Source organism: Colossoma macropomum, unplaced genomic scaffold, assembly GCF_904425465.1.
Source record: "Colossoma macropomum unplaced genomic scaffold, Colossoma_macropomum, whole genome shotgun sequence".
NCBI classification, from domain to species: domain Eukaryota; kingdom Metazoa; phylum Chordata; class Actinopteri; order Characiformes; family Serrasalmidae; genus Colossoma; species Colossoma macropomum.
In genome coordinates, this window is record NW_023494803.1 from 10,021,057 (window position 1) to 10,047,252 (window position 26,196).

General features: G+C 40.8%; 1 protein-coding gene across 3 annotated transcripts in view; it reads right to left on the reverse strand.

Moving 5' to 3' along the window:
• Nucleotides 1–26,196, reverse strand: part of ehbp1 (EH domain binding protein 1) — a 233,217-nt gene that overhangs the window by 60,479 nt on the left and 146,542 nt on the right. For 2 of the 3 annotated variants that reach the window (XM_036594170.1, XM_036594169.1), the window contains exons 16-17: nucleotides 9,408–9,561; nucleotides 4,608–4,811 (exon numbers count right to left, since the gene is read on the reverse strand). In XM_036594170.1, the coding sequence (XP_036450063.1) occupies nucleotides 4,608–4,811; nucleotides 9,408–9,561 (358 nt within the window). The remainder of the gene's footprint in view (nucleotides 1–4,607; nucleotides 4,812–9,407; nucleotides 9,562–26,196) is intronic. The other variant, XM_036594171.1, reaches the window with a different exon arrangement.

Below are 26,196 nucleotides of genomic sequence, written 5' to 3' on the forward strand. Positions count from 1 at the left end.
AAACACCCGTCAGGCTCCTTCTGTCAATGTTTTTAAAAACAGTTAAAAACGTATTACTTAATGTTTAACTAGTTTTTTTTCCTTTGTTTTTGGAATATTACTATTACTTTTATTTTCTTGTTAGCTGCATTTTATAGTATTTTGTTTTTTATATTTATACTTCCATCTTATACTTTCAATTGTAATTATTAATATATCCCTTTTCTGCTATTTTTTGTTTTAATTTTTGATTATCTTTCTGCTCTTCTTCCTCTGTTGTTTTTCTTTGCATTGTGAAGCACTTTGAGCTGCATTTTTAATTTGTGAAATGTGCTATATAAACACACCATTATAAATCATTATTATTATTATTATTATTATTACTACTGTCACTGTCAGAACAAAACCTCATATCTCTAAAATGATAACTTTGCAGGATAACATTAACTTTTAATGGAAGTTAATCTACTTTTAGACCATTTCTATTGTCAGCATCCACTCCATGTGGAGAAAAGAGAAGAAGGAGAATCATTGTACAGCGTTGCCACTCTGCTCTCCACCAGAGAGAGGGAGAGATAAGCACATCGCTGGGCAGCATTTGCCCCTTATAAACCTCACGCACAACAGAGATATACATATACGCACATACCACACACACAAACAGATACAGGATCAGTTCAGGATCAACAGTGACAAAAAATCAGAGAGGACGAATCTCAAACGCTAAAATAATCATCTAAACAACACGACTTTGGTCAGACCGACCTGGCGCGCGCACACACACAGTTTGGCTGGACGATAGAGGGGAAAGAGTGGACACACCTGGTGTGTGAGATAGACTCTACAGGTGCACCTGGAACATTCGTCTCAGGTTCTGATATCAGCCCCCCTCACTGATACACACACACACACACACGACAAAATCCAAAAGCTTTGTAGTGGGGGCCATAGTGGGTGATACTGGGCCAAGATTTCAGTATGCTGAGTTTTTTCTTAACATTCTTCCCAAGAGGCTCTCTCTCCCTCTCACACACACACACACACACACACACACACACACACACACACACACACACACACAAACAAACACTACAAATAACAGGCATGTGCATTCAGACTATTTTTGATGTTTGAGCACACACAAGAGTCCAGTTAATGGCAGGGAAGGAAAAATCAACAACAAAAACAGGAAAAAAAAGAACTTAAGTGGTCATAACTGTTGTAGGGCTGTGTACTAAAGTAAGTTTGTCGTAAAAATATTTTCCCTGTTTCACAACTGAGCTCACATCAGCTAGACTGAAAAAGCTGCACCGGTTTTCTCTTATCCCTAATTATCCCGGTTATGTCTTATCCCTAATGATGTGTCCTTGGCAACACACTCATGTGCTCGTGTTTTGTAGCAGCAAAGAATAATATACTAACTCACAGAACTGTCATTGTTTATAGTTCTGTTAAAAAGACTGACCCCCTGAGTCAGTCTATAGCTGTGTCCCAATTCAGGGGCTGCATCCTTCAGAGGCTGCATTTGAAGGCCGCAACTAGGCTGTGAAATTTTGAAGGCTCTTTCATATGTGGCTGAGAAATGTGTCCTTTTCCATGGCAACAAAGGATCCAACAGGTGGATCCTTCGCCAGCCAACACATCCTGAGGTTCTTCGTGTGCCGGTGAGGATTCGAGAACATGGCGACATCAGCAGAGGCGTGAACGGCAGCTGAGAAGACACTTTAAATGAAAGTACTGGGTTTAAGTACTGACTCGAATAGCTACCAATACAAATGTTAAAAAAGCCAGTGTGGTCTGAAGCAAAACATACACTGATATTTCGTTTTGTTTTAGGGAGCAAAGAGCAGACAGAGAGAAACATTTCCAGCTCTAACAAATGAAAAAATAAAAAACCAAAATGAAAGTTTCTGTCTTTAAAGAACTTTTAAAAAAACTTGACAACAGCAGCGTTTCTGGATACAATGGTAAGGGCGGGAACAGTGGTGCTGTGATGCAAACAGGAAATTTGCCATAGAGAAGAGTGTGTCTCATTTCAGTTCAGCCTTCGCGGGACAACGCAGCCTTCGAAGGACACAAGAAGGATGCAGGCCCTGAATAAGGGCACAGCTTATTTTTTTTCCATCTTGCCGTGATTGAATGTGACGCCTTAATAGTGATTTTAGTACTCAGAACTCGAGTGTCCGCCAGCATCCTCAGTAGAATCTCCACCCAGCACAAACACACAAACTGCTCTAACACACCTGACTGCGCTCATAAATGGTTTCACTTTAATAATATTTAATGCCTAATAAAAACATTCGCTCACTGATCCTTTTATTACGGTCCATAGTCCATTTTATCAGCTCCACTTAGCATCTATTGTACTGTCCAACAGTGAGAGACCATCCTGCTTTTATTTCAGTTTATTTTCCAGTCAAGTTATTCATTTTTCAGGGTGAGGAAAAATTACACAATAACTAAATAGTTTTTTTTTATTTTGTGTGTCTCCCTTCACCTTTGTTACAGCCTCCATTCTTTTCAGGAGACTCACTTTCAGTTTCTCAAAGAAATCTGCAGACACACCTCCAAAGTTCAGTCTTAGAAGTTGGTTGATCATTTTCTGAAGTAATCAAACACATTCAGTGATGTTGAGGTCTGGACTCTGGGGTGGTCAGTCCATTGTTCAGCTTCTTTGTTTGATGTGTCTCCTTTTCTCAGTGAGGTTCTTCCTGACAGCTACACATCCTTTCAGACCCACAGCGCTGAGTCGTCTTCTCACAGTGGAAGGATGGACAGAAACCCCTGTGGATGTTTTCAGATCTGAAGCAGCTTGATTTTCTTTAAGCTTTAAGTGTTGTTTATCTGATGGGGACAGTTTTGGTGTCTACCAGGTCTTCCAGGTGGTTGTTAGGAGGCATATTTTCTCTGTAGCTTTTAATCGTTAACTAACTCCTGGTTTTTCACCTCTCGTTGGATTTGCCCATATATCTGTTTCTAGGGATTGTCAATTCTCAGGGCAGACAACGTGACAATAAGTTATTGCAAATCTACCGTAATTTAGTATCTTGTTATTGTTCCTCAAACACTCAGAACATTGAAAAATGAAATAATGATAAAAATCTACATTGTAGTTATTGTTATGTATTGCATTTAAACAGAATTGAAGTTGCAAATGACTGTACATACAATCTCTCCCTTTTTCAGTCTAGCAAACATGTTCATCTATTTCATATTTCAGTGGTACCAAAACGTCCTTCATTTGTTCTATTTTTGTTCTAACCATCAATTCCCCCTCTCTTTTCCCATCTCCCTTTCTTTCGTTTCTCTTTCTGTCATCCCTCACTCTATCACCTCTTTTTTCTCTGTGTTGGCATCAGGGTTGCTTTGCCCCCCACCCCTTTCGTGCAACAGACTGAGTGTGGGGGGATGAAAGAGAGAAGGGGGCGTTTCATGTGCATCCCCCTCTCCTCTCTTCCTGCTGCATCCCTCCATCCGTCCATCGCTCAGTCCGTCTGCACCCCAAAAGCACCACAGGAGCCATTTATCAGGCCACAACACACCCCAGATAAAGGCCTGCGTGTGTATGTGTCGCCCAAAAGTTAGTGGCTGCCCAGAAACAGCTTTAAAACCATCTGTGAAATGAAAGTGTGTAAATAGGGTCTGAATAGGAGCGAAGCCTTCTGCTCATGGAGACATCAGCAAGAGCAGAAGGTAAATAAAGACCTTAACCTAAATATACTGTATCAAACACAACTGTACTCAAACACAACTCAGATTACACCCTGCTCAACCGAACCAAGTGCCAATTATCAGAAAATTACTCTTCACAAACTCTCTCATCTCTGGAAAATTCTAAAGGACTTTTTGAAATTAAAAGAAAAAAAAAATCTACAACGTCACAGAAATCACACACATAACTGACAGCAACACAAACCTAACATTCTAGACAAAGACACAATGTGAGAGAGAAAAAGAGAGATTTTACTGTGTCTAAACTATACATTACACAGACAGACAGATAGACAGACAGACAGACAGACAGGAACGTCGGCCCCTTCAAGCAAATCACTGTGAGTTTGGTTAGTGGTTAAACACAGGTTTTTGTACAATGTCAGGACGCTGAATCAAAAGTATTATACACATCTAAGTATTCAAGTGTAACAACATGGCTCATATGTATGTACATGTGTGTACTGTAAGAATCTAACCCTTAATGTTTTTTTTTAAAAATCAGATCTTTTTTGTGCTGAAAATGTACAAAAACAGACACACACCCACGTTTGTCTTGCTATACATATGAGGACGTCCATAGGTTTCTACTGATTTTTGTGTTACTGTTGCTAAATAATACTACACCTAAACCTAAACCTAACCCTCACCTTAACTTCAGTATCCAAAAGGCAATTTTTCTGGTCTTTTTGTTTAAAAAAAATAAATAAATAAATGTGATGAGAACAACACATGCTCAAGTGAGGACAAAACGTCCTCACTTGAGCAAAAATTTCATATAGTCCTAACATAGCGGGGACATGGGGTCCTCACAAGTATAGCAATACAAGAACACACACACACACACACACACACACACACACCACACACACACACACACACATATATACACATGCATGCATGCAGTGTTAATTTACCCAGAGATGCCAGGTCAGTGGCAGAGTTAGTAAAGTCCTCCTCCATCAGACAGGAGGCCATGGGCTCCTCCTCATTCTGACCACCAGTGACATCATCATCATCATCATCAGGAGATGCTGCCACCTGCTCTTCATCATCTGCCCTCCCCTCCTCCTCATCCTCCTCACCATCAACACAGACCCCATCCACCACGTCTACCACGTCTGAAAAGACACAAGTCGGGGAGCCCAGAGAACAGAGGAGCAGAGGAAAGAGAGAAAGGGGGTTAGTAGACGGAGAGTTAGTGAGTTAGTTTTTGGAGCAGAGCAATTTACAGCAGGTTAAATAAGGCTAAGAACGCTAATGCAGTGAATCATTAATTTTAAAAAGCGCTAGCAATTAGTAATTATGTAAATGATGCAGCGATTCCCTCAGCGTTATGCAAATAGGTGATTAATGGTCATGTTAGCATTTAGCATTTAAGTGTTCTCTTAAAAATTGTTAGTAAAGCCTTTAAAAGCAAGACCTGTGAGAAACAGTAAGCAATAAAGGATAAACAAACACAGTGACTTCACTCCGCACCACCAAAAAAACCCAGTTAAAAAAAATACAAGTGTTAAAAAAAAATCCAGAAACAAGCATGTTGAGTGCTGTAAGATCTGAACAAAATTTTGCCCAAATTCCAAGCCCAGGGTTCAGCAACATAAAAGAGGAGCCATTTGGTCCTTTTAACAAAAATCAAACCACCTTGGGAGCCACAACATTTCATGTCCATTTGAAGTAATGTTTTACCATCTTGGCTGTTAATATGTCTCAGTATGCGCTGATGTACTATTGTAGGCCAAATATATAACTAATCTAGATGTACTTTGTTCTACTTTAAGCTTTAGCTCAGCTATAGCCACTTTTCTCACATCTCCAGCAGGAAACTTTTCTTGTAATAGTGTCTTGTAAAATGTCTTTTAACGTTAGAGTTTTTACAAGGCAGAAGTCAGCTTCTCATTCACCAGATTCTTGTTCAAATTTTCCTTTCCAAAAATGTTTTTTTTTTTAACATTGCACTACTTTGTCTGTTCCAACTTATCAGAAACAATAAATATTGTGACCCATCATGTATCGTAAACAATTCTACAAGCACCTTGATATTATAGTTTTGCCATATCGCCCAGCTCTGATGCGCACACAGTTCCTAATTCAGCATCACAGACAGACAGACAGACAGACAGACAGACAGAGAGAGAGGGAAGGAAAACACAGCAAGCAGAGAAACTGCCACTGCTTCATCCCGTTTTTAATTTACTTTCCATGATACAGTGTCACACACACACACGCGCAGCGGGACAGAGCTAAAGTAGGTAAAGCTAATTAAAAAAGCTGCACGCTGGTGGAGTTGCTAAAGTTTTGCGGGCAAGCGTTTCGCTCTACTCAACTTCGGCTCGCTCAGAATTAGAGCTCACTCACTCACTCTCTCTCTCTGTGTGTGTGTGTGTGTGTGTGTGTGTGTGTGTGTGTGTGTATTGGTAGGATTATGCGTTCTGCACTGCAGGCCTTGTGCATCAAGCCTATAGCATTCTCCCAGCAACTCGATTTTTAATGAGTTCTACAATTAGCAGAATTCAACAGCCAGAAAGACCAAATAAACCCAACCACATGTGTTTCTCTCCCCCCACCCCTCTCTTCCCATCATCCCTCTCTCCTCTCCTCCATCCAAACCTGATGTGGCGCCTGGAACGCACTCTAGCTGGTCTCGGACTGAGTGAGGGACACTGTGCCGTTTCAGGCCTGAGTAAACGAGCAGAATGGAGGGACAGAGAGGGAAGGAGGGGGGTGCTATTAACCAGAGAGAGAGAGAGAAAGAGAGAGAGAGAGAGAGAGAGAGAGCGCTGAAATTAGAGCAGACACCCCTTCAGCTGTGAAATGCTGAACATACACTCTCAGACTGCGGATGGAGAATCGGACCCAGCGTCTGGCCACCGCCCCTCCAATTCCCAACACATTAAACCAAACGCTGTGGCCGGCCACTCTGTCCACACGCTAAATCGGGCGTAGCAGCAGGACTGGATAACACTACACTTAAATCATTTAAACTAGGCAACCACCAGGGCTGCAACAGTTAGTGGACATCGATCAGGAAAAACATCAGCTTTGGTCAACATGTAACATACTTAACCCTTTAAGACGAATGAAAATTGAATGAAAGAAAATGTGGCCTGAGCAGAAGTTATGTCACATTTTAGATTTAATTTTTCACTATATCACTGAATCTCGCTTCTCAATTTTTGTCATTTTTCATTTTTTTTCAGAATATGAAAATACCCTTTGTCCTTTACATTGTATGTAAATTATGATAATAATTGATTATTATAATAATTATGATAACCAAAGGAAATGACACAAAATGATTTGGAAAAAAGTCTGGTTCCACTGACTTACATTAAAAGTAAAGTAGGTTTTTTTCCTTTTGTAAAGTTACCATTTTGGATAAGTTAAACGAGAAGCTGTGCATTATAATGTGCAGAAAAATGCTAGTTTGAGTTTATGTTATGTATAGGATGTGTTAACTTACTTTCAACACAACATAATTTCTCTCAGGGTGTTCAAAGTTTTGCAAATGACAGTGCATGTCTCATGAAGTCTATAGAAATGATGCAGGTAACACCTAAGAGCTGCATTGGGGAAAAAAAATAAAACAAAACATAAAATGTGCTTTTGAACAGTCTACTTTGCCCAATATGTTAAATTCAACAAATAAACAGTAACTGTGTACTGAACGTGCAGAAGTGTGTTCTCTGTAGAGGACGTGTTTCACTTTAACCAACAAAAGCTTGTCATCTGACCAGGGGTGCCCAAACTTTTGCATAAGACTGTATATGTGTGAGCTTTGGGTCATAATACCCTGTGTGTGTGTGGTGTGTGTGTGGTGTGTGTCGTCAGATGCTTAGTTTTTCTGACGTATTTCTGGAGGATTAACTGAGAACCTTCTGCCTGAACAAATGGATGTGTAGCCCTCTGTGAACGCTTTCAAATTAGACTTCACACACACTCACTCTGAGTGTGTGTGTGTGTGTGTGTGTTTCTTAATGCAGTGCACTTCTGGGCCACAGCAGAGGTATAATAATGGAGGGTGAGGAAGATGACGCTCCCTTTTCCATTTAGCATTACAAACACACAAACACACACACATATATATATATATCTCACTGCTGTTGGAACAAAACCTTGTATCTCCAAAATGGTAACTTTACAGGAGAAGGAAAAAACATACTTCACTTTTAATGTAAATCAATGGAACCAGACTTTTCTCCAAGTAATTTTGAGCCATTTCATTTGGTTCATTCATCATGAAATTTACATACAAGGTAAAACGCCACAGGCATTTTCAACTTATGTCAAAAACTGAAAAACATATATAAAGTAATTAAGTGTGCATGTGTGTTTGCATGTTTTCCTAATGTGATAATGAGTTTGTTAGTGTGTGTTACTTAGCGCGTCTAACAGCTTCTGTTTGTGTGTTTTGGTCTTTTAGGCTCCAGATTGGCACTACAGTCTAGCGCTGGCTCTATTATCAGATCACAAGTCTGATCCACAGCTATTCGTTGCCAGGAGTCTTACAAGAAAGCACGTCCTACCCACCCTCGTCACTCAGCGTGATGACGGCCAACACAAGCGTCTGTTAACTGCTGTAACAGAATTAGCAGCTGTGTTCATCTCCAGGACAGAGAGGCATGAAGCAGGGGTGGTGAAGGGGATTGAAATTGAAACTGAACAACAATAACTGGGGGATCACAGGAACAGAACTTTAAAACACACAAATATGTGGACACCCTAATTACTGAGTTCTAGTGTTTCAGCCACACCCACTTCTAACAGGTGTATAAAATCTGTTAGAAATAAAATAAAATTTACATGCAGCCCGAGAATCCGTTAATAATCCAAATGATAACTCAATCGGAACAGAACACGTCCATGTATACACCTCAATCGGAATAGGCTAGTCCGATTGAGGCCATTTGGAATACAATTTCTATCTGACTGAACAAGGTGGGTAATCCTGTAAATAATCTGTTAAATAGAAGAATAATAGCTGTGTAAACTCCTGTATCTGATTACATTGCCAATCGGAAAGTTTAAGTACGTTCTGCATCGCATCAGAGTGAAAGTTTATAACGTTCAACATGGCGGGAGCAGAAACTGGTCTGCAGAGGAGAGTTTATGCTTTGAGCTTTAAAAGACGGCGGTGGGACGGGCGTCCAGCTTATGTGTCTCAGAACACGAAGTACATGTGATGTATGTCTTCCTGAGTCTGACATATTTTAAAGTGATTAAAAACACAAGCACTGCTCACTGCTGGTCATCTCACTCTGACCGGACGTGATGCTGGTTGTCATGGTAACGTCTACATTAAGTGGTTTTGTATGTATGCACATAATTCAGATTACTTGTAGTGAGCATGTAAATGAAGATTTTCCATCAGATTGGCAAAAATCTTTGCATGTAAACACAGCTAGTGACAGCAGAATGGGTTGTACTAAAGAGCTTGTTCTGGTCTTCACCTACCAAGCTTGGTACCATCATGTGATAGGAGGAGAACTAGCTCACACATGGAACGGGCAATGACTAAATAGGGGAGGAAATGCTAAAAATAAAATCCAAATAAATGTGAACACGTGTTTTCTGAGCATGTGAGAGTGTGTGTGTAAGTTTGAAGAGCATGTAAGGTGTGTTTAACAGTTTCTGTTGATCGCTATGGCTGTAGTAAAGAGAAACTGTGTGTGTATGTGTCCGAGTGAGTGAGTGTGTATAAAGCCCCCTGCCCCCACCTCCAGCTGCCTTTGACCTTCCTTTGAACTCCGCTGCAGCGGTGGCCGTGTCTGAGGCCAGAGGAAACTCTGCCATCTTCACTCCAGAACGAGCCTCCGCTATCAGCTGCCTCGCTCGCTCCCTCAGCTGCCTCCGCCGCTCCTCATCACGCTCCTGCAACAGAGAGAGGAGAGAGAGAGAGAGTTAAAAGTAGGTTATTGAACAGGTGCCATCTAGAGTAATTGACAGAAATGCCATTTCACTGCTCTCTCCAATCAGATCACAGCGACAGAAACCCGTTTACCAGCGCGCACACACACACACACACACACACACACACACACACACCATCATACAAAGTTCCTTATCGTATTGTATTTTGAACACACAATAATTCTTCCAAGATAAAAGCATAGTGTTATTTTATATGAATCATTTCTCATTCACAGACCAGAATACAGAAAGCTTATAAAATGATCAGTTTTGGCCAAATACTCTACATATGCATATCTCTGACAACCACTGACCACCTCAGAACAACTGTTTTACTGCATCGAGTCACTCAAAACCCCTGGGCTAAACAGACAGACTGAATCCAATAAGGTTCACCCTTGGAAGTAACTGTTATGATCAGCTATAACAAAAGCTCTCTGCAATTTAGCATGAATTATCTATACATTATAGAATTACATAGTAATTCTCACTCATAGCTCACAGAAACAAGTTAAATGTGTCCTTGAGAAAGTGTGCCACGTTCAGGACACGTTCTTAAAGCGTAAAACTGTTCACACCTTTGTGCTCTTGAGTGTGTGTAGATTCTGTTCTTATCCAAGAACAAACCCCAAATAAGAAAACGTTGGTGAATATGAGAATTTTTGTAAAGACTGCGAAAGAATGGTTGGTGAATGAGGCCCAATAACTCTAGACCTTGACTTGTTTTCCTTTCAGTCAGAAGTCAGAGACCAGCGTCTGTGTGAGTAAAAGGCCTCATTACAATCACAGTTAAACTCCCTCATTTCATGCATCACATCACTGCACATTTAATTCAATGCAAACGTACACACGTTACCACACGCAGCATGTTATCATATGTTCAAATGCTCCAGTACACACAGGCTGTAGATTTCAGAACAAACGAGCACTAATGGACTGAATAATGGCTTCAGCGCTTACACAGCTCCGCTCATTAGCAGCACTTTCGCTCGGTTTGATTACGACAATCCATTTAAACTATTTTAATAATGACAGCATGTAGGAAAAATAATCTACTCAGTCTTATTTAAAGGAGAAATCAGAAAACAGCCAAGGAGTGCACGTGAGCAGTATACAGACGTATGTAAAAGTTTAAACACCCCACGTCAAATCAGACGTTCTGTTGATTTTCTAAGTGAAAGTAAGTTAACACAACCTCGACAGAGAACACAATTAAATATGGCATCTTTTTTTATTTGGTAAGTTTAAAACATTGCAAAATCATAGAATATAAAATATGCCATAACTTTCACATAAGCCACATTTTAGGTTTCATTTTTAAAGTTGTAACATTACATTTTACACGATAAATTATCATCAGCACTAATTTTGTTAATGCCGTTTCCCAATTTGAGCTCTCCGTGGTGGTGCAGGCTGAAGCCCAGCTGCAGTGTGCTGTATGTTACTGTGGTAAAACCAGTGATCGTATCGCTCTCATTCAAACAGCTTTTAAAGAGATACTTTCAGCAGACTACATTGGAAGAACTATGGATCAGTCAATGAGCAGCAAACTGACAAAAGCAGCAGCTTGGTGAAGCTCCAGTTCCCCTCAAGAGCCTCCACTGTAGCAAGAATCCACGAGATGTATGAACAAGAGCGAGAGGCTACAATCACAGAGCAGTTCAAACACTGACAGCATATATGACATATCATTGACTGTATGTATGTATGATATACATATTCATTGGTTGGAACATGCAGACACTGTTGCTCTCACTGAAAGCCGGTTATGTTACTAAATTACTGTAAGTAATACAAACTGGTAAAGCTTATTTTGCTTCTTATGTAGCTGCTTCTATTTAGTTAACATTTAGCTATAATTTTTTCCCCCCCAATTTTTCTCACCAATTTAGTCGTATCCAATTCACCCACTAGTTGGAACTCCCACAATCACATGATACCACCAGCACTAGGAGGGTGAAGGCTAGCGCAGGCTTCCTCAGAGTTCTGTGAGGCTCCACTACATCTTTTTGAACTGCTGCTCATGCAACATCATTGGACAGGTGAATGCGCTCGGAGGAAAGAGCCAAACGCCAGATCTGTTACGGCAGCTAACAGACGCCTGCTCTGACTAGCATTGCATTGGGCGATGGGGGGAGGAGACAGGGGCCATCCTACCCACCCAGAGAGAATGAGGCCAATTGTGCTCTCTTGAACTCCCAGCCATGGATTAATAATAACTGCAGAAAAAATAATGTATCAAGTTAACTCCATGATATATAAACCTAATTTGACCAAGGCTGTTCAAACTTTTACACATGACTGTATACCCAAAAAAACAAGTAAACAGACTCTCTCCAGAGACAGTGGCTCCAGTCTCCGTTTTGCTCTTTGCTTTATTTATTATTAATTTATTTATTTATGCTGACTAAGCTGTTTTTTTCATTCTTAATCTCTGTATTAACTCTTTTCCAGTCCAGTAGAACGGACCATTTCTCTCTCAGCAATAACCCTTCCTAACACCAGCAATGCTAAACTAATTAGCTCTGTTTCACCCATTTCCATCCAAATGGCGTGTTTGTAGCCATCGCTGTGGAGGACAATGAGCTGGTTATGCTAATCAGCGCATCCCAATAGCAGCAGCTAATGGAAGACACTTTAGTGGAATAAACCCAGAGGCTACAGAGTGAAGAGCTTGACTACAATTCAAACACACAAACCCGAGGCCAGGACACACCTTTAACTGAGAAAAAAAAAAGGGTAAATTTTAGACAGGAGAGTTAACCTTCCTGCCCTGACAGTTTAAAAGCCCGTATCACAGAAAAACACAATTGCCTTGTTTTTTTAAATAAAACAGTGAGATTTAGCATGTAAACACTGATTCTCTCCCCAGTTCATACAAGCCATACAGAGAAACTACACTGCTTAAACAATTTTGAATTTACTCTTTGGCCCAGTCCCATTTCTTATTTTTACCCTACCCCTTGTTTTCGGGTGTTATCTTGCCCCTTGGAACTGAGTTAAAAGGTGTAGTGGTTGAAATCTTCCTCTACGAAACGGGACCCTCTAATAAAGAACATTAATTCATTAACAGGCTACTAGCGCTGCTCTGTAGGCGACCCTGCCAGTCTGCAGTGATAGCAGAGGAGGGTAAAGTTCAGCAACCTCACTGCTGGGCTTTAGTTACATTTAGGGAAATCACATGCCTTCAAAGCGAGGCAATTATTTATTATTGTCCACCCCTAATTCTTCAGTGATATGAAGCTGAAGTCAGTTATTTGCCAGCTTCTTGTTCAAATGTTCCTGTTCCACCTTAAATGGAGCAGCAGTTCTGATGCCTGAGGTGCCAGAATGTAACTGCTGCACTATTTAAAGTGGAAGAGGAAATTTAGCTAGCTAACGAGACATCAGCACGACTAGTGATTTTTATGCTTGTTATGAAGAAAAGGACCATAATACACTGAAACAACATTAAACTAAGATAATACAATATTTATCGTAATTTTTAAACAGAGAAAATTCTCACATTTGTCTAAGCCACAGTTAGCTGTCAAACAGCTGTGCTAACTAGCCATCATTCAATGTCTGATATGAGAAAGTGATCTTTTTTTTGTACTTTTACCCAATCTTTTACTCCCTAACTTTTAGTCCAGGCCAGCTAGATCAGCCCCAACCAACCCAGGAGGGTGAAGGTTAGCAAACATTTCCTGCATCTTTCCAAACTGCTAATGCAACATCACTGGATGGCTCAAGTTCTTTTCAACAAACACCTCGTGCTAAATGACGGGGCAAGAATGGCTGTGCCATTGCAAGGGATCTAACTCTTAATCTCCCAACGATACGGCCTACTGCATGAATTTTAAAAGGGTATAAATGTTTATGATCAATTCTAATTATAATAATGTTCAATAAAGTATGCACAACTGTAAAAGAAAAAAAAAAAGAAAAGAAAAAAACTTGACATATTGTTTCTATACGTACACTGTGTCTATATTTACTCCACTTCTGAGATTTCACAGTGAGACGTACAGCCCTAATACAGTCCATGCGCTCTGCTCTCTGGGAGGGAGCTGTCTGGGCACTGCGGTGCTGATACAGCAGTTCCTGACGGCGGCTTTAAATTGGACCATTTTCTCATTAAATGGAAGAACTGGCCCTTCTGACAACTGGCTCCAGAGTTTAGTCTCCAATAGGGCCTAACTCGCAGCACAGACAGCCCCTTTTCTTTTTTTCCTCTCCCTCCTCCTCTCCCTTTCTCTCTCCAAATAGGCTTCAAGTGGCTCTTCTTCAGCTACACTGGAGCTTGACCGCTTCAGTCTGGACTCTCCAACTGGGCAAACGAGCAGAGCGAGAGAAAGACAGTGAGGGGAAAAAAAAGAGCAAGGAGAGAGAGAGATCAGCGGTCCAACCAGGCCATGAGCAGCTGATCACAGAGGATAACGAGGTTGTCAAAGAGAAACCAGAGACTTTCAGAAAGAAAGAAAAAGAAAGAAAGAAAGAAAAAAAGTCAAAAGAAGACCCTCGGGGGTGGCTGCTACCACGACACAGGACATCTTCAAGAAAAGGAGAAGAAAAGCTCTGTGTGTGGGGAGGGAGAGACAGAAAGGTTGTGTCTCAAATCAAGCTCTACTCTAGCGCACTAGTCACTTTTGGTGCTCGCAGTACCCTCACACTGGGAGTAACGTGACTGGACAGCATTACTGTGAACATAACTGACCTCTGCTGAACTACAGAAACTCATCAGCAGCTGTGATCGGTCAGAAAAACTGTACATGGATGAAGCAATCATTTGCCTATTGCACCCTTCTGTGATATCAGCGTTGCAAAAGCCAGTATCACAATACATAATTAAAGGGTTAAGATGTAAACAAAGTCATTCAGAGTGGTTTGGTGTGAAATGCTCTGTTCTGGAGAGTCAGAATTGTTCACAGTGGTGGTGATAGGAACCAGACGTCTGAAGAGTTCAGGTAGCATACCAGGTAGGGTGACATGAGTTACCCACAGATTGTGAGTATTTTGATTTCAAATAAATTATTACTAATTATTAATGTATTTTAAAAAGGAGACTATTGCAGTGTGATCCAGTGAGGACTAATTTAGTGTAAATTAGTATTTGTTTTCAAAAGATACTACCAAACACATTCACACACAGCAAAGTATTATGAACTGTTTTAGGAAATTATTCAACACTTTAAGCATTTAAACTACATTTTTTATTTGGCCAAAATCTTCTCTGAACAGTAACTGTTTGTATAATATCAATATAAGTATCTGTACAGATATAGATAATTATCTACATATATGTTCAACATTATATTCAAAAATCAATGCAGCTGGAAGGCCACTGTCAGATGCATTCATACCCCCCTGGTGTACAGTGTAAGAATATAGTGCACAGTGTGTGAACTGAGACTCTGCCTTTCCTGTACAAAATAAAAGACAAAAGACAACAAGCAGAGAGTCAACAGCAGCGCTGTGCCACCGTGGCTGCTCAGGCATGAGTGGTGCCACTGCTGCCCAGGCAGCGGGCGCAGTGGGCACTGGGTCTGGCTGCTCTTTTGGAGGATCCTGGAGGGCAGGAGGGGTGAGAGGAGCCAGGGAAGGAGGCGCTCTGCTGCGCACAGAGAGAGAGAGAGAGAGAGAGAGAGAGAGAGAGAGAGAGAGAGAGAGAGAGAGACAGAAAGAGAGGGGCATGGTGCTGTAGCGGTGCCAGGCAGCCAGCCGCCGTGCCAGCCAGTGAACCGAGAGGTGATACATTTGTCATGACACAGTGAGTGTGTTTGGGAGACGAGGGAGAGGGAGGATGTGTGTGTGAAAGAAGTGTGCAGTGTAAAGGAAGAGAGGTTTTGGATCTCTATCCCACCACAGAACATTGTGTACACACACACACACACACACACACACACACACACAGAGGCACACAGGTGTCTACACAGTCACAGTGAGGTTGGAACTCAGGCATGTGTTTCAGTTTGTGAACATGGAGTCGCTTTTGTAAAGCAAAAGCAATTAAACATACGTACTTACTGTATCGTTACCTTAGATGGCTATTATGTATTATTATCCTACGTTTGGACTGTCATCTATGTGTAACAAGTTCTTTTATTTTTTATAACACTATTAACTTCCCAAAATCTTAATCGTTAATAGGACAGATTCAAACTAGGATGTTTAGCAGAGTTAGCTAGTTAATGTTGACATTTTCCAAGTCCAATGGCACTTTTTCTCACCACAGTCCACCAGATCTTTCTGCTGGGGGGCATTTCTATGTCATTATTGAAATGAAGGAACAAAGAAACCAAATCGAACACATCTGGTGATACACAGAGGCTAAAATACACACCTATGCTTTTTATCATTTTAGAATGCATCAGCTGTGCACACAAGCTAGAAAGTTAGCTCGCTCAATCTCACTAGTTACTTTGGCAAGTAACCTATGAGCTCCATATGGTTTAAATTTTGTCTTACAGCTCAAACCATGTGAACTTTATCCAATTTAACATCTTCCCTCCAAATGTTCACTATCAACAGCTCTGTGCAAAATCAGACATTTTCATTATTCTGTAGAACTGTTAATATATTTAAAGGAGTCGTAGTTTCTGCTCTCTACTCTTGGACGAAGTTATGTTTGGGGTTCCTGATGAAGACCAGTCGACCGTTGCACGACTGGCTGAAAGCAATGCGGCAGCTGCATTCACGGGTATGAAGTTAAAATCTGCTCAACATCTTCGCAAACCGTCATGCATGCGCGATGGCAGAGCTCTCCAGTGAAACGAACAGAATGTGGCAAAGCAAAGTCGCACATGGACACGTACCATCAGTATGAGTGCATATCCATGTGGATTATCCCAAACAAATTCTGGGACCCACCTTCAAAACACTAAAATAGCCAAAACATAATGACTTGTATTACCATTTTCCAATTCAAAGGAGCAAATTCTCGTTACTGCAACACAAATAAAGAAAACATTTTTTTCTCTCTTGTTTTCTTTTCATATTCTGTAGGCCAGTGTCGGACAAAGTATTTTAATGCTATTTAATAAAATAATTAAATTCAAAAGTTTAACATAATGATTTTTTAAACATCAGTTTGAAAAGTTTGGAATCACCTCTCATATTAAAAACGCCATTTTATTCAGTAGTAACTTAGAAACTGCAGATGAAATACTGAAAGCAAGGCGCCAATTTTTGAAGATGTTTTATTCAACATTTCAGTTTGAGAGAGGACAAGAGGGAAGGGGGAAAGAGAAAAGATACAGAAAAACAGAAGAAAGAGAAAATTGGAGATGGACAAGCAAAGAGGGAGGATAAAGAAAAGAGAAAAGAGAAACAGAAAGATAGAAGAGAGAGAAAATTGGTGAGAGACAAAGATAAATAAGTATAAACAGGATGGAGAGGGAGAGAGAAAGAAGGATGAAAAGGATGAAAAGGAAGACAGAAAAGATAAGAGAAGGTCGGGAGAGGGAGGAAGAGAGAGAGAGAAAGCAATAAAGAGGAGAAGGAGAGAGAGTGAGAGGAAGAGAGAGAGGGAGAGACAGAGAGAGAAGGAAAAGCAAAGAGAGGGAGGGAAAAAAGATATAAAAAGAGAAGGATGAACAGAATGAAAGGATAGAGGGATGGAGAGAGAGAAGCAAAAGATAAAAAGGAAAAGAGAAGAGACAAAGAAGAGGTGAGATACAGAAGGAGAGGAGAAGAGAGAGAGAGAAGACAGGGAGAGAGGGAGAGAGAGAAGGAGTGACAGAAGGAAAAGCAAAAAGGGAGAGAAAGAAAAGAGCGCTAGAGAGAAAATGAGAAAGATGAACAGGATGGAGAGGAAAAGAGAAGAAGGATGGAAAGGATGGAAAGAAAGATGGATGGTAAGAGAGAAGGTGGGGAGAGGGAGGAAGAGAGAGAAAGAGAAAGCAACAAAGAGGAGAGGGAGAGAAAGAAAAGAAGAGAAGAGAGAGAAAAGAAGAGAAGAAAAGAGAGAAAGAGTGACAGAGGGAAAAGCAAAAAGTGGCAGGAAAAGAAACGAGAGAGGGACACAGCGAGAAAAAGAGAAAGATGAACAGGATGAAAGGATAGAGAGAGATGGAGAGACAGAGAGAAGCAAAAGATAGAGAAAAAGAGGAGAGATGTAGAGACAAAGAAGAGAAAGAGAGATTGATGGAGAGAGGTGAGGTATGCAGGTGTGTTATGTGATGTTGAGGTGTCAACTTAAAATGCAACTAAAGCAGGTGAGCTAATCCTGCCCACAGCCAGAGAGAGAGAGAGAGAGAGAGAGAGAGAGAGAGAGAGAGAGAGAGAGAGAGAGAGAGAGAGAGAGAGATGGCACTAAGCCTTATCAGGGGGCTACAGATGGTGGTCCCGGATCAATGCACACACACCACGATCAATGCATTTGATAAAGAATTAAGAAGAAAACTGTACATGTTATCAAAGAAGTTGTACATGGCATAATTATGATTCTGCATGTGCGTGGGCTTGATACCGCCACTGCGCTAAAGCAGAATGATTAATGGGGGAGATAAGAGAGAGATGGCCCGCGGGCAACACGCACACGCACCCGCACCCCCCTCATACCACCCAGCCAGAATCGGGGGAAGACTTCACAAGCCATTTGGAGAGAGATAGTTATTATAAAAATAATAAAAAAACGAGTAGAGGGCAGTTATGATTGGGGGTTGGAGGCTAGTGGCCAAGTTTGTCCTTCTGAGAGCAAGAGATGACATTTAACACGTCTGCGCCTCTCACACCGGCTCAGGAGGAGCGACACGAGAGTCTGGGGAAACACAAACGCATAAAACAAACAACAAACAAACATGCAAATAAATAATCAGAGTGCGAGTGTGAACACCGGGGGCTGTGACAGAGAGATGCATCGTCAGTCTGTGACAGCAAATATGTGTCTGTGGTCAAGTTTGTCTGTCTGAGGGCCAGAGATGACCTTTAGGACACATACGTCTCTCACCTGCATGGGGGACGCAAACCAGACCGTAGTGTAAATATACAGGGCTACAGAATCCGCACCTTCAGCTTTAACCCTTAGAAGTCGCAGTGATTGCACACAATAACAAAAGCATTCTGTAAGTTTAAATAATTATTTATCATGTGGAAGAAAGACTATCGTTAACGTTAGAGGATTTCAAATCTGCACCTTGAATCCAGTATCCGGTCCTGGTTTTGCAGTCAGTGGAAGGTCTGCCAATCAGTTAAATCAGCAGGTCAGTTAAATACCAGTGAATACAAAATACAGGACCGGAAACCGGATTCAATGAACTCTGTGTCTCGTTTTTTTGCCATGTTGCCAAATTATTGACAGACTTGAACTGATACGGAGCGTAAACTGAAATACAAAATCATTACACACAACTATTTAATTATGTAATTATATCTCAACAGCACAGCAGAACGGCAATAACGACTGTACACTTCAAAGGCAAAATGCTAAAGGACAGCGCACACTGACCAAACAAACACACACAATGGGCTGCAGTGCCATACTTTGTTGGGAGAATCTAGAATGCTCTCTTTTCTGGTTTACTCGGTTAATCACTTCTTGTTCTAAACAAGAACGTTTGCTGCAGAATGTCTGGTCAGTACGCTCTGAGCTCTCTGACCGCTCTGAGAGAGAGTTATAAAAAGCACATGACGCACTATGATGTAATAAACCATTGTTAGAAGCAGCTACACACAATAATTACATCACAACAGAAACCTTTCACTGTTACATCACAACCTATAAATGTTATATCACAATCGGAACCTTTAACAGTTACATCACCTTAGGAACCTTAAACTGTTATGTCATATTACACTGTGCGTAAATTTCATGATGACTGGACCAGAAGAAACGCACCCAAATTCAAAAAAATTCTGGTTCCATTGACTTACATTAAAAATTAAGTAGGTTTTTTTCTTTCTCCTGTAAATTTACCATTTTGGAGATGCGAGGTTTTATACCGACAACAGCGATATGTACGTGTGTGTGCGAGAGAGAGAGAGAGAGAGAGAGAGAGAGAGAGAGAGAGAGAGACATGAAGGGAAAAATGGTGATGACGATCAGAGAAAAGGCCTGACTGGAGGGTCAACCTCTCACTCACTCACTCTCACACACACACAAACCTCAGACTAACCCTTTGATCTCTGCACACACTGATTCCCTCTCTCTCACTGTCAAACACTCCAACTCTCAGTTCCATTGGAGGAAAAAGAAAAAACTCATCGTGGGGGAAATTCACTGTAACTCATCCTCACGTCTCAATAACGCTTTACATCATCAATCACTCTCCATCAGGTACAACACAAACTCGCCAACATGTTCCACATTTACGCTAATCAATGCTACTGATCAGCGAACTCGTGATCTTTAAAACGAGGACAGATACAGCCTGCTTACACACACACACACACACACACACACACACACACACACACACACACACACACACAGAGTTCAAAGGTTTGTTCTGTCTCTCTCTGACAGCGAGGGTCACACACAGCTCTGAAAAGTCACTTCAGCAGAGAGAGAGAGAGAGAGAGAGAGAGGAGAGGGAGGGAGGGAGAAGGGAGTGAGGGAGGGAAGGAGGGGAGGGGCTTTGGCGGTAGGAATCAAACACGGTCCAATTAAACTAATCATAACGAGCCACTGAACATGAGGAACATCACCTGGAGTCTTTTTCTCTCTCTCTCTCTCTCTCAGATCCCTCTGGCCCCTTTCTTCTCTTTCCCTCTCCAGCCTTTTTTTTACTCATCTGTCTGTCTCCTTTTCTCTCTCCCTCCCCTTTCCCCTCTCTCTCTCTCTCTCTCTCACCCTTTTCTTCCCATTCTTTCTCACTCTTGCACTCTTGTCTTTTCCTCCTCTCATCCCTCTATCTCTGTTCTTTCTTCTCCTCTCTGCCTCCCTTTCCCTCAGCCCCCCCCCTCCCTTTTCTTTCTCACTTTCCTTCTGCCTCTTCTCTTTCTCCCAACACCCCCCACCCCACTCTCACTCTGTCTTCCCTTCTCTCTCTCTCATCCCTCTGGCCCCTTTCTTCTCTTTCCCCTCTCCAGCCTTTTTTTTTTTACTCATCCGTCTGTCTCCTTTTCTCTCTCTCTCTCTCACCATTTTCCCTTTTCTTTCACTCTTTCCTCTCCTTTTTCCTTCCTCTCCTTCTCTTTCCTCTCTCTCACCATCCCTTCTCTCTTCCCCACTCCTGCCTTTTCCTTCTCTTCCTTTATCTCTGTTCTTTCAACCCTTCTCTCTGCCTCTTTTTCTCACCACTCCCACTTTTCTTTCTCTTTCCTTCTGCCTATTCTCTCTCAACACTCCTTCTCTCTCTCCTCTCTCCCGCTTCTCGCTGTCTTCCCTTTTCTCTCTCTCTCCCTCCTCCTCCCTTTTCCTCTCGTCCGTTTTCCTTGTCTTTTTCTTTCTTCTCTCTGCCTGTTTTTCTCACTACTCCTCCTTCTCTTTTTCATGCTCTCCTTTTTTCTCACCCTCCTGTTTACCCTTCTCTTTTCCTCTCTGCCTCTCCCCATTCTGTCTTTCCTTCTGCTCCCTCTTCATTTCTTCTCAAAACTTTCCCTTCTTTCTCTTTTCCAACCCCCTCTTTGTTCTTATAATCTCTCTTCTTTCTCACTCCTCCCTTTTCTTCTCTTTCTCCTCCTCTCTTTTATCTGATATGTCTCTTTTCCCTCTTACACCTCCCTTTTGTCTCTCTGCTTTCTCTTTCTCACTCTTTCCCTTTTCTCTCGCCCACCTCTGTCTCTTTTCTCTTATATATCTCTCTTCTTTCTCACGCCTCCCTTTACGACTCACAATCTCTCTCTTCTATCTTTCTTCTTTCTTTCTCAGCTCCTCCCTTTTTTTCTCATCCCCACCTCTCTCTTTTTCTCTCATATTTCTCTAATCTCTCTTTTCTTTGTTATATCTTGCTTCTCTTTCTTACTCCTCTTAATCTACTACTTAATCTCACTCCTTTTCTCCCCACCTCTCTCTTTTTCTCTTATATCTCTCTCTTTCTCACTCCCCCGGACCTCTCTCCTTTTCTCTTACATCTCTCTCTTCTTTCTCTTTCTCACTCCTCCTCCCTCCAGTACCTCTCTCTCTCTCTCTCTCTCTCTCTCTCTCATACTCTGTCCAGACGTGTGTGAAATTACCCCTCTGATCAGCGGCTGCTTCAGAACCTCAGGACCAGTCGCTCCACCATTTAACCCACTATAGAAATTATTACCGCCTTTCTCTTCTCCTGCCTCGCCCATCCATCCTTCCATCCTTCACTTCTTTCCTCAAGCAGAAAGAAAAGTTCTGACCCCGTGACTCTGTGTGGGCGTGGAGAGCGGAGGATGGTCAGCGCTGGTTTTTATGGGACACTCAGCTTTTTAAACGGCTGTTCATTAATGACTCATTACTGCCTGTGACTGTGACGACCGTCAGACCTGCAGCTGTAATAGACTGTGAAGGCCACCTACTCGCAAAACAGAACCATCATTACTGTTAGGCCACTATCAAAGGCCAGAGAGACCAGTGAGCAGACGAGGACGCGCTGAGACGGAGGGGGACAGAGGGGGTGAAGTCAGATCAAAGGCAGTGGGGTCACGCTGTATGCTGGAGCACAATTAGCATGGCATGCTGGAGAACAGGGCACACAGACACACAGCTGATGAGAGGGGAGGGATTAGTGTTGTGAGCAGTGAAACACACCAGCACTCCCACACAAAGAGTGGGCCCACACACTGCCCACACACACACAGTTACACAGCTGGGTACCAAAACTCAGTACTTTTATGGAACTAACCAAGTTAATTCAGAACTTCAGTCACTCCAACTGTTCACTAACTCTAAACAGATCATTTTATTCAGATACATGTTTACAAATTGTCATGTCCTATTATGAGGACATGTGGTCCTAACAAGTACAGCAAAACAGCAAACTGTTCAACTCTAAACAGATATTTTTATTCGGATGAGTGTGAACGGAGCCTAACCCTGCGTTCACATGGGCAGCGACTTTTTGGTCTCGTCACCCAGTTTCTGAACTCAAGCTGACCACTGGTTGCCATGGTTTCACTGACACCAAGCAAATGCACTGAGAGTACGCCGTTCCTTAGTGACGACAGACTGTATCTGAAACCAATCTGAGCACAAATATGACTCCTTCCTTTTCAAACTTTTAATTTTTAATTAGATTTTTTAACTATCCTAATTTAGTTTCTAATTTGATTTTTAAATTAATGATTTTATCTTTTAAATCTATTGTTTTAATCATGTTTTTATCATGTTTTAATTTCTATTCTCGTTCACTTTTTGTTTAACAACTCTGTATTTTCTCATTTGTAAAGCACTTTGAATGACAGCAGTGTATGAAAGGTGTTATAGAAATAAACTCTCCTTGCCTTCCACTCAGTTTGCACCACAAATCAGACACGTTCCCACTAAAACTAAAAATCCTGGAGAGTCTGTCTGTAAATGTGACCCCTGTGTAGTGCGTGAGAGGAAAACAGTGTTTGTTGAATGCAGAATAAAACAGGGTGACCCAAAGTGTGAGCCAAAGTTAGTTTATTAGGACGTTTGATTTGGCCCACCAGAAAGCTACCCTAACCCTAAAATATGACCAATGTTGGTCCAGAAGACAGGTGATGAAAAAAATCCTCCATGCAGGTGCAGTTAGCAAGCTGACTCGCTAACCATACAGAGTAATGACATAAAAGTAAACATAATTACTTATATTTATAATTGTAATTTTTAATTATATTACATTGGAAATATTTTATTTTATAAATATTATAGAATTATATAATATATGAATTACTATATTATTTATAATATATTAGGATTATATACTCATGTGAGAATAGTGCTGCACACAGTTATACCTATATATATATATATATATATATATATATATATATACACACACCACATACACACTTTTACATTTAAAAAGTGAACATAATGATGTCAGATAACTGTATTTCTTTCATGTCTTTATTTAACGTCAGTGGAGAAGTCGCCACAAATTCCTTTGAAATGAATAAAATGTCACCAAAAAAAATTCACTGGCAAACAAAAAGTGTCAATGTGCCTTCATATTACATAACTTATTTAACTCTTACTTTCCTTTCAAGATTGTAATTTTTAATTTATTTATAAGCAATTCAGTAACAGCATATAGTGTAATGTTATGAAATACATTTTTAAAAACTTAATTCGAAACCTATCTACCTTCTTTATTTGTATACTGTCTTTATTGCCCTCAGCCAGTGACAAACACTGCACTTCGCCCCCCATATTACTCACTGTGCTTTAGCTGTGACTTCAGTCAGACTGTACGATTTCTAGTGGAGAATCCTCAGAGCCTTCCAGGCCTCCAGAGAATCATTTCCACAAATGTCTTTAATTTTTAGTTCATTTATATTTAATAGAATCATCAAGCTTCTTAGATTAATATTCTAATTTAGTGTTTAGTTTTGTTTGGGGTGGGTTTAAATATTGAAAGGATCAACAGAAAATTGTCCAATGAGTATATTTCTCCTTCATAGTTTCTAGGTAGGTATAGCCAAGCAAGCTCTCCCATTGGTTAGGACTTCAGGAGCTGGACTGAAGGCCTTACACATTAGATTAATCGACCAAGAATCGACCAATCACGCTTCGATTTAGAATGGGACCAATTTTGAAAGGAAAAAAAAAGCCATCATTCTAGTCCTTCTGGAAGCTCTAGATACGTCACTAAGAAGGCTCGGATTAGTTAGGAATGAAAAACAGTGGCGGCAGCTCTATGCCAGGACTCTTTACTGAGAGGGTCACTGTAACACAAGCTCAGATATATGTTAATGTCTGTTACAAGCTTCAAATAAAGCACATGGAATGACTTCTACAAGCTTAAAAATGTCTGTGTTTAAATTCACAGCTTATAGGAGGGCTAGCAAAAATTTGCACTACCATGAATTATGTTATGTAATGTTCTTCCACACATTAGGTGCAATTACACATTTCCACCAGAGAGGTCTCCAAATCCCCCAAAACGTACATAGTGCAGCTTTACGAAGTCTCAGTTTCAATGACATTAAGCTCAAAATGACCAAAGATCACATGCAAGAATAGCAGTCAGAACAGAAAGACCAACTATACAAACACAAACAAGATATCTTTTTCAGTATGCGGCAGTTTGCCAACTTCAACAGTTCTTTCTATCTTAAATTAAATGCACTTATTTTTCTTCTTCTTGTCCCAAACTGCCCAAATGCCTTTCTCCTCTCTTTACTGCCTCTTAAAACTACCTAACTGACCCCAACCCTCCCTCTCCGTCCATCCTTTCCTCCTCTCCCTCCATCCCTCCGTTCCAGCCAAACGCAGCTTCTCCTTAATTGAATTAAAGGCGTCCTTATGCGTGTTGTGTTTGGTGTGTGTGCGTCTTGCAGAAGGTCCAGATAACACCCCCCTGGCCCCCTCTAATCAAAACAACACATCGCTAATCGCTAATCTAAATCGCTCCCAATTATCAGCGCGCTTCTGATCAATGTTTTCTATTAAAAAAGTGAAACAATTCAATATTCCTCAGTCGCTAATGCAACTGAGGCTCATTAGCAGCCGTTGTCCTTGAGACAGAGGAGAGCGCGAGTGCGTACACCCACACACACACACACACGCATTTGTTTATATACCCTGCCAGGAGGTCATACACAAGTTCCATATGTAACACAAACATATCTATATGACACCATAATTGTCTAGGCTTCAGCCTAAAACTAACCCAATCTCAAAAAGAAATGGTTTTACTGTTTTAAGAAGCACTAAGTTTATCCCTGTTTTCTCTGCTTTACTGCAAAGTCATTTTTTGAACTGCAGTGAATTTGCCATTTTTAGGGGTGTAACAAAACAATATGCTGTACTGTATCATAATGAATCACATTACACTGTATCACTCGCATGAGCTAGCATCTAATACTGTGCTTTTAAAATGCTGAATATTATAATAAACCGAAAATGGAATCATTAATGTATCAATCATATGAACCAGAAAAGCTCAGTGAAAAACAGGCCACTCTGGAGCAGTTACGCTGCACGCTACTGTGTTTTCTATCACAGTATAAAAGAAGCACAAGGCTTCCTTTACTGCTGGATACACCGTGTTTTGTACTGATTTGTGATGTGTGCTCATATCACTATTTATGTATCTTTTTCAAAATGGTGGTTTGTAAGAGGCAATGAATAAAAATCTCAGGATTTTCACCTCATTTTCTCCACCTATCGAATGTAGATATAACAGCAGACAAACTTTTGCTGTTCCTAAACAAATTTTATGATATAACATATATAATAGCTCCTTATTAATTCAAAAATACATATTTATAAAAGAATTCTTCTTCGTGTTAACTGACAGAACGGATGAAATCCATGTAATCGCTAAAGGCATCCTGGAGAAACTTCATTCTTCAAAGTAGCTCAGCAGCAAAGATATCAGCTATGTTACTGTGTTACTTTTTAATTATACTTATGTTGATTTTGCTCTGTATTTATGTTGTATATGCATACATATGTTGTATATACATACATATAGACATATAGAAACAAACGTACCACTTATCAAACTTATAGGCGCATATATATGCTGTTGGGACAAAAACCTTGTGTCTCTATTTTTCAGTTTTTAACCCAGT